This window comes from Cyprinodon variegatus, unplaced genomic scaffold (genome assembly GCF_000732505.1).
Source record: "Cyprinodon variegatus isolate N-32 unplaced genomic scaffold, C_variegatus-1.0 Scaffold13, whole genome shotgun sequence".
Taxonomy (NCBI): Eukaryota; Metazoa; Chordata; class Actinopteri; order Cyprinodontiformes; family Cyprinodontidae; genus Cyprinodon; species Cyprinodon variegatus.
In genome coordinates this window covers 1,962,081-1,971,977 of record NW_015150466.1, presented here as the reverse complement: position 1 = coordinate 1,971,977, position 9,897 = coordinate 1,962,081, and the positions used below count along the sequence as shown (strand labels likewise).

The window sequence follows — 9,897 nt, the reverse complement described above, 5'->3', positions numbered from 1 at the left end:
ACCTGGTGGTGGAGGGAAAACAAACAAAACCACAACCCACACAAACTGGATTCCTAACAGAAACGGCCTGCGTCTCTGCCTCATGAGATATCTGTTACAAACTGTAATAAAAAAAAGTGATTGTTTACTATATAAGCTAGAGCTAATCTATTAGCATAGGCTAACGTAAAATCAAATCAGAAGATAGTAAGTTTCTCAATTCACTAGAACGCGAGTACAGACTTGTGTCCTCACCAAGTATGAGATTAGTTTTAGTGGATTATACAGTTAACATATATAACTACAGTAAGTAGTAAGTAAGTATGTGCAACTATGTTTTACAATGAATTATCCATTTCTAACAAACGTTTTTTATGCCTTATTAAGCATAAAAAACGCCTCTTTACTAAAAACAGCAGCATCTTATTACTCAAATTAAGGACAAATACACTTAATTTAAGATTTTTTTTTTCTTATTGCTAGACTGTTTTTGCAGTGTATAATCTGCGCATGCAGCCAGATAATTTAACTCGACAAGATTCTTTAAAGCAATATTAGTGTGTAAAGTTGGAGACATTAAATAAGAATGATGTAATATTCTCTTAGAAAAAATCGAACTTTTACATTTAAGTCTTTGGCTGCTGGGCCTTTATCCATTTTTCTTTTTCATTTTTTTGCTCTGTTTATTTTTTCTAGAGGACTGTTCTCCACCAGGCGAGTGGAGCGAGTGGAGCGTCTGCACGCGTGACGGTGCCACCTGTGGTTTCAGATGGGGGAAGCAGACCAGGGTTCAGGAGAGCAGCCAGAGCGGGAGAGCAGCCGGGGTGTGTCCGCCCCAAAGGGAAACGCAAAGGTGCAGGATGAAGAAAAAGTGTCCCGCAGGTGAGAAGGACTTTAAGTAGCTGTCTTTAAAGAGCAAAACTTGCAGATTGTTTGTTCACTGGAAACAACAATCTAGAAATAAGTACAAATGTCTTCAATTAAGTGTATTTACCCTTAATTTGAAAAGGAAAGTTAGATAGTTTGCCAATGGAATCAGTATTTCTACTCTTGAAATAATACAATGCAATTGTCTTTTTCTTATATTAAATGGGAATTGTCTTATTCCAGCAGCAAAATGTCTCTTTTATGTCATCAATTCAAGAACAAATGCAGTTATTTTAAGAAAAAAATGACTGATTTTTTTCCAGTGTTGATTAGGTGACAAGCAAACACCTGAGAGTTAGTCATGTTTTCACAGTCGTGCAATCAGTAATCTCAATCTGGAGGGATTGGACTTTTGTTTAACAAACTTTAATCCACGGTGCTGCACTGGAAAAACGATCTAGAATTAAGTAAAAAAAATTACTAAATGAAGTGTATTTACCCTTAATTTGAGTAGATAAATGAGATGGTTTGCCAAGGGAATTAGTATTTTTACTCTTAAAATAAGATAATTAGTTTATATGCACTTGAAATAAGACAATGCAATTGTGTTTTCTTATTTTAAGTTTAAATTGTCTTGTTCCATTGGCAAGATGTCTCTTTTACCTCCTCAATCCAAGAACTGCGCTTATTTTAAGAAAAAATGACTTATCTAGATTTTGATTTTTTCCAGTGTAATTAGATAATATGCACTTGAATTAAGACAACACAATTTTTTTTTTTTTTTTTTAAATGTAAATTATCTTGTTCCATTTGCAAAATGTCTCACTTTAGTCCTGAATTCAAGAAAAAATGCTATTATTTTAAGAGCAAATGACTTACGTAGATTACAATTTCTTGCATTGTTTGACCTACAATGAAAAAATGATCTAAAGACAAGTAATACATGTCTTAAATTAAGTGTATTTAGCCTTAATTTGAGTAGGTAAATGAGATTGTTTGCCAATTGTATTTTTTCTCTTAAAATAAGATAATTAGATCATTTGCACTTGAAATAAGACAATGCAATTGTGTTTTCTCATTTCAAGTGTAAATTATCTTGTTCCATTGGCAAAAGGTCTGTTTTATGCCCTCAATCCAAGAACAAATGCACTTATTTTAAGTAAAAATGACTTGTCTAGATTTTGATTTTTTTCCAGTGTATCTTATACTTAGAGTTGTATGAGATATTTGGCAAATTATCTCATTTACCTACTCAAAATAAAGGTAAATAAACTTAATTTAAGAAATTTTTACTTATTTTTATATCATTTTTCCAGTGAAGATTATACAAATCGTCTCTTTGCATCAGTAGAAACACACTTTTACATATCACAGTTTTTTATTGTGACCTGATTTACAAAGACCGTCTAACCTTTAAAAGAGCCTTCTTGGTCATCTGGTGTTATAAAACCCAAGTTATAAAGTTTGGTAACTTTAGTAGCAAAGAAATGTAGTCCAGCCACGCAAACACATGACGGGACGGCAGCTTCCTCCCTATAAAAAGGTCGGATCCAGCTGGTCTTTATTACTGCGGCATTGTGAACATCACACGCAAATATAAAGATAATAAAAAGTAGCGGGAAAAAAATCCAATAACCTTCATGTTTTTAAAGCCAGTGTTATAAAACTAATAAAAAAACCTTTTCAAACTAACTTCTCCTCATAACAGATTTTCTCCAGGAAACAGCAGTTTGGTAACAAATTACTTCCTAAGAATAAAAGTATATTTTTAAGATTCTTAACCCTTTGTTGAGAGTTAGTTTGTTCATTTATATATATCAATATATTTGAAATCATTTATAACCCCAATTAATTTGATTGCCCCATTCATTCAGAATTAAACTATCATAGAATGAAAAATAAATCGGGATTTTCATTCATAAGCCACTTTCTCTACTTGGGCCTTTGGCACTCATGCCCCCTTTTCCCCCATTGGCACACCCATGCTGTAAAGTAAACTTAATGCCTGCAGAGCTGAATAGAAATGGACACCACACAGAGATTTCCTGTTTAAAACACTTTAAAGCTCAAAGCTGTGTTCTTTTTTTCTTTTTTTTTACTTCCCCTTCAGTTTTATCATTTTTAATCAATCAAAAAAAATTACAATGAAACTTAATGAACTTATTGATGACCTTAATGTCATGAAAATCTTCAAGGAATGTTAATATTTTCGCACTGATTTATCTCTAAAATAATTGTAGTTATGAGGGTCTAAACTGCAAAAACAATTTAAAAAAGAAGTAAAAACTAAAATCTGTGTAATTTAACAAAGCTCAAATTAACAAAAAAAATCACTTATTTTAAGAAAAAAATGACTTATCTAGATTTTGACTTTTTCCAGTGCAGCGACTGATTGACAGAGAGCACGCTGAATGGTTATTCTGAAAATAAAAATAAGTATAAATAATCTAAAAGCTGACAGTCAACTACCACTTAAAGCTGTGCATCCTGTGAAATGGCAGAGGTTGAATCCTGGAATAAAAAAATGAAAATAAAAGATTCATTTTACAGCAGAAAATACTAAAGTATATCCATGTCTAGTGAGGTGAAGAATGATGAAGTATGCACTGGAAAAAGGATCTAGCAATAAGTAAAAATGTCTTAAATTAAGTCTATTTACTCTTAATTTGAGTAGGTAAATAAGATGATTTGCCAATGGAATTAGTATTTTTTCTCTTAAAATAAGATATTTAGATAATATGCACTTGAAATAAGACAATGCAATTACATTTTCTTTTTTTAAATGCATTGCAAAAACAATCTAAAAATGAGTAAAAATTACTTAAATTAAGTGTATTTACCCTTAATTTAACAATGATTTGCCAATGGAATTAGTATTTTTACTTTTAAAATAAGATAATTTAATAACATGCACTTGAAATAAGATAATGCAATTATGTTTTGTTATATTAAATCTAAATTGTCTTGTTCTGTTGGCAAAATGTCTCTATTATCTCCTTAATTCAAGAACAAATGCAGCTATTTTAAGAAAAAATGGCTAGATTTAGATCTAGATTGATCTAGATTTTGTTTTTCTCCAGTGTGGGGTACTTTGACTCTCCACTTTCTTGGACCTGCTGTATAGTACTTTACATTCAGCGTGTGATATTGCTAATACTCTCCTACAGAGTAACCACGGACTTTGCTTCCATCTGTCTACATTCAGTCTAACAGGATTACGCTTCTTCTCAACCGCTGCATTCCTCTCCTGGACGTCATCCAGAACCACCATTTGTCCAGATTGTTCTCATTTGTGGTCCCATGATAGAAGAACATCCTTTAAACATGCAAGGAGCATAAGGGATTCCCTTGTTTCCTTGAAGAACCGCATGAAACACTAAAACCACGCTTATTTTGCACTTGACTACCCTATCTACTTGATTAAGACCGAAACCCAGGGAGCTGTTTCAGGTCTGACGCCTACATGTTGGTTCTCAATCATTACCGGCTGCGTTTGGGGCTCTAAGTGTAAATATTTTGTTGTGTAAATCCTGTCAGAACCAGTTTAAAGGGTAAAAGAGGAGAAAAATAACAGAAAGCGTCCTCAGTGTCTTCGGCAGAAAAAGAAATATTGCAGTGACAGAACTTGGCTCTGGGTTTGATTAATAATAAAACCTCAGACTGATTAAAATTTGATTTGGCACAGCTTGTTGGCTTTCCCATCAAACCAAGTTGTTGTTGAACAGGAAACTGTGACACAGTGCAGAGGATGGGACAGCAGCTTGTTTAAAAGTGCAGATATCTCTTTTTCAAAGGCCTGCGGCTCTGAGTGTTCCTACTTTTCTGCAATGTAAGGCTTGTCATTCAGAGTAATCCTCATTACCACTGTCATGCTGATGCCCTGAAGGAAGAAAGCTGATCCAGGAGGGTAGGGTTCTGGGATTGAGCCTGTGGGCCTAATAGTACACATCTGGGATAAAAGAGTCCTGTGGCATTTCCCTGACATTCCTCTCTTGTCCCAGATTGCACAGCTTTAGTCTTTTACTTCTCCATCTCCTGCTGTCCTATCATCTTTAGATGAAGAGAAACGATATCCGTTGCCTTCTTTTCACTGTCTGCCTTCATCAAGGTTTCAATCACTTTAAATGCTGCACAGTTGGGTTATATAAAAAGTATGAACAATGATAATCAGAACTGGCTGGCAATATTCCCTTAATTGTAGAGGAGAAACAATAACAACACAAAGATGTTAGGAAATCACTCATAGCGTGTGGTTATCCAAAGTGGGGCGTTTGTACAGAATGTGAAAGAAAACTGCTGGGAACACGGTGTAGAAAACAGAGAGACGCAAAAACGCTGTGAATCAATATGTGCCAGGAATTTACGGAAGCATATTGCATTGACCAAAGAAAAACATCTGACAGCTTATCTCATAATTACGAGATCAGTATGAGATTTAATCTCATAATTACGAGATCTTTCCTCAAAATAATAGTAAGATAATATGTGATATTTAGGAGATCAGGAAGGACATTCATTGCCGAGGTACGGTTTGTGAAATGCGAACAATGCCGGATTTAATCTTTTATTTCCTTTTAGATATGCTACAATGGGAAATACTGAGTTTCCTCAATGTGGATGGAATTAGTTTTAGTTTGTCAGCTTTGCGCAGTAAGTCCTTAGAATTGTTTAGGCGAAAAAGCCCACTCTACTGACTTGCTGGAACTCGCACTGTTTCTGCAGGAGCCATTAAAGCAGCACAGGATGCATTCTAGCTATGAATGGACACATTTGGGGCATGCCTTGGTGGCGCAGTGGTTAGCGCACTCGACCCATATATGGTTGCCTTAGTCCTCGACGCAGGTTCGAATCTTTTCCTTTTTGTTTTCCCCTCACATACCCCCTTTCCTGTCTGCCTACTGTCCATAAAAAATTAGCAACTAGTGACATAAAAACTTAAAAAAAAAAAAAAAATAATGCATGGTGGTGTCCCAAAGAGCTGTCTGCAGGTACCTTCTCAAAATCCTAAATCTGCAAGAAGCTGAGGCTTCATTAAATCACAGCGAACATATTAGTTTTAGATATAGAGAATGATCCACTGCTTATTCCTTGCTGAACAGACTTTTCCTTCAAAAACATCTAAAGCGAGGTTGTAGAGCTCTAGGGGTCAGGAGGGGTTTCACACACCACTGACATTATCTGATATAGAGATGTTGCGTTTTTTGATGAACTGTACAACTCTCCCTCAGATGAGGGATGTTATTGGTGAAATATTAAAGGAATAGTACACCCAAAACATGATTAGCCTTCATTTTCTACTCACCCCCATGCTGAACANAAAATAATGCATGGTGGTGTCCCAAAGAGCTGTCTGCAGGTACCTTCTCAAAATCCTAAATCTGCAAGAAGCTGAGGCTTCATTAAATCACAGCGAACATATTAGTTTTAGATATAGAGAATGATCCACTGCTTATTCCTTGCTGAACAGACTTTTCCTTCAAAAACATCTAAAGCGAGGTTGTAGAGCTCTAGGGGTCAGGAGGGGTTTCACACACCACTGACATTATCTGATATAGAGATGTTGCGTTTTTTGATGAACTGTACAACTCTCCCTCAAATGAGGGATGTTATTGGTGAAATATTAACTGTCTCCACATTGTGTTTGTCAACTTCTTCGCTGACGCTTCACTGGAATTTAAAACAAATGATTTATTGATGTGCATCAAACCCAAAGTTTCAAAGGGATTCCCTAAATCAGCCAAACTCCCTTCGGCTTCATTTCTCCAACCTGAATTATTTGGCCGAGGAACAAATCGATTTCAAGTCGAAATGTCAACCAGAATCTCGTATTTTTGTACACATGTTTAGTGTAAAAGCTTATTAAGTTGTATTTATGTGGATGATGACCTCCCATAGTGAAACAGATTAACTCTCCCTGGTTTCAAAATGAAGAGTGGCTCCCCCCACACACACGCATCCCCATGGAGGTTTGTTATAGGAAACACTTGTTGCTCTAATAACTGTGACAGCTCTCCAGAAAGTCAGTTTTTCATTGCTATTGTAGTTCTGTAGCTGTTTTCTCCCCCATGTTCCGGAGAAGTGAACCAGCATGAGTTCTAATCCTTAACTGATGTCTCTGGTGGTTCGTCACCTGATCTTTTTGTTTGCTGGCTGATCAAAAACAGAGCAAGCGTCAGTTTGTGCAAATGGTGCTTCAGGACAACAGCTGCTTTTGTGCATCCTGAACCCAGGTTCTAACAATGGCCGACTGGGTCCAGATCCCCGCAGAGCAGGTTTCCCTGCTTCAACACCGCTAATTATTCATTAATAGCTGATTAACAGGCTTTAGCTGAACTGCTATCATCAGAATCGGCTGAACTGAAGCAGGGAATCCTCTAAATCCTGCAGGACTTACGCCTGATCTAAAGCCTACAGAACATAAGACTTTTGTTCCAACCTACATTTTTACTTAAATGTATGGTCAAATATGAGTAATGCTGTTTTTCAGGCTTCATGACAGTTGTGGTTAGACATTTGCATGAGAGGGTTGTAGGATCCCAGACACAAACTATGAAAAAGTTTGGAACAAAGAAGCCTGAGAACCAAAATAGCACATTTGTCTCTGAAGAAGAACTTGACAGAGAAGATAGTATGCTTTCTTTGTTTGGGATGTAAAGATAGAAGTTGTTTAAGGAACATGAGCTGTGCAAGTCATGCATTTTCATGAGAGGTTTTTTTCAAATTTTACATTTTTGTTTTAATGTGGCTGGGGGCTCTCAGTCTGGGTTGTGGTTTGCCCCTGGTGCTTGATGCCTTGCTTCCCTGGTGGGGTGTGGAGAACAGGGTGCTTATTGGGAGTGTTTAGGGGGGCTGGCGCCCTGAAAAAACTGTTAATTCCTTCTCATCATGCTTCTTGTCTTCTTTATCTTCTCTTCTTAACTTCTTTATCACACTACCACACAAATAGGATCTCAAAGAAGAGATCCTCACCAGGGTGGGTTATCCCATCATGTTGGTGGCCTACGCCCCAATTTTAATCAACACTTTAATCAGCAACATTTATAACATTTCCAGCACATACATATGTAGTGCATCAGGGTGGACATAGTTTTGGTAAATACATCAAAATTACCACAAGGTGGACAAAAATCACGCCATCTGGCGGAAAATCACCCGGCTTTTTCAAATCACACACCTTGTACAAATGTGTACAAATGGCGCCGGCAACGCTTCTTGGTCGTTTTCAGCGACTGTCGTGATTTTAAAGTAATTTTGAGTGATAAATAATTGATTTTTGCGATCATTGCACTTGCACGGCGGGCAAATGCAATGAAATTTGTACTCTCCCGACGATAAAACCTACTTGCTCCTGGAGATCGGGCGATGGTTAACATTGAGCCCTGATATTGCTGGGAGCTGCAGGGAAGTGGGCTGCCATTCAGCTTGGAAAGGCCATTTTGAATGTGGGTTTTTGGGGTTTTGTTTCCTTTTCTCTCTTTTCATGCGTTCTCTCCTGTCTTTATCTCTTCCTCTCTCCCCTTAGCTCTTATGCTCTCTTATTCTTTATTTTCACATACTTTTCTTTTTCTTTGTAAGTTGTATCGGAGATGGGAAATGTAGAGTAAACAAGTCATCTACATGTCCTGAATTTGTTCTACCCACCCCATGAAGCAGGTGAGTCCAATCTTCACTGTGAATCAATCTGTGCAGATTGGACTCACCTGGTTAATTGGCTGGGTAGATTAAATACATCACATGGAGATGACTTGTTGACTCCACATTTCACATCTCTGCGTTGTATAATTCCTAAATAATTTTCAATAAAGCTTGATGAAGTGCCTCCAATATTTTTTTTTCTATAAGCCTGTTTCATGAGATTTACAATTTGTTTCCCTCTACAACGTTTACTCTTCAGTCATGGTTCTCAAACACTAAATTCTTTCAAAGTGCATGCTTCTGCAAAACGGTGAAGCTGTCATGTGAAAACACAACTATGACCGATTTCTCCCAGATTAAATCGTGATCTCTGATGTGCTGTTTGCAAGCAGCAGCATCATTCCAAATCTGCAAGGGAAACAGATCAAATCAACAGCATGTGGAGGCCATTGTACTCCTGCCAACACACACCGCACTATTCTTTTAAATCCTTTTTTTTTGCTTCTACTAGAAACACCAAAGACGCCTCCATCTGTGATTTGGCAGCTTCCTTTTAACCATGAATCAAATCCAAGAAATACTGGTTAATCTCACTAGAAAATTGCCTTTTTTTTTTTTTATATTAATCATTACCTGGAGATCTTTTTCTTTCTCTTTTTTCGGATAAATCCTTTTAGGTTTCATTGAAAACCTGCTTTCACACCAAACACAATTTTTGCATCCTGAACAATCTATTTATATGTTATTCCTATGTAGGAATGCAGCAATGATGCAATTCTAGTGAGGCAAAAGGTACATATTTTGCAATTACAGCAAATTTAGAGGGACAAGCCTTAGTTCTTGGACTACTCTAACTGGAAGCATCTCTAGAAGATCTGCTGGACGAAGGGAATAAAAGTATGGCAGCTGAGAGCGCTCGTACTCAACTTTTATTTCTTTTTTACTTTGCCATCTCCAGATAATGACATAAGTATCTCATTATCACAGTTAAACAATTATTTTCTCGAGATAACAAGATAATTATCTCTTTATCACAATAAAAAACAGTTATTGATTTCTTGAGATAACGAGATAATTAACCTGTTTGAGTAATGAATGAGGATGGCCAACAGCCCTGGATTCCCAGTTCATCCATGCCTGCACTGCCAGTAGTTGTGCAGTCACGGTAATAAAATAATCAGCTTTTTAGTCTCCTATTTCTTTTCACTCATTGTCAGATCATGGTGGATGATTGGATTGCATGGAATACAGTAGAAACGAGTTTTTTTGTGTGAAAGTCTTTAAAGCTACAGTGTGTAATAATTACAGGGATATACAGTCAGAAATGTAATATATTACACATAACTATGTTATTTATCATCATCTACGAGCTCAGCCTCTTAACCTTAATATTTGCGTTGCCTTAGAATTCGTTAT

General features: G+C 36.6%; 1 protein-coding gene across 2 annotated transcripts in view; it reads left to right on the top strand.

The window, feature by feature from the left end:
- The window catches only part of LOC107089685 (R-spondin-2-like), a 67,203-nt gene that overhangs the window by 35,923 nt on the left and 21,383 nt on the right, over positions 1–9,897 (top strand). For both annotated transcript variants that reach the window (XM_015382601.1, XM_015382611.1), the window contains exon 4: positions 676–861. In XM_015382601.1, the coding sequence (XP_015238087.1) occupies positions 676–861 (186 nt within the window). The remainder of the gene's footprint in view (positions 1–675; positions 862–9,897) is intronic.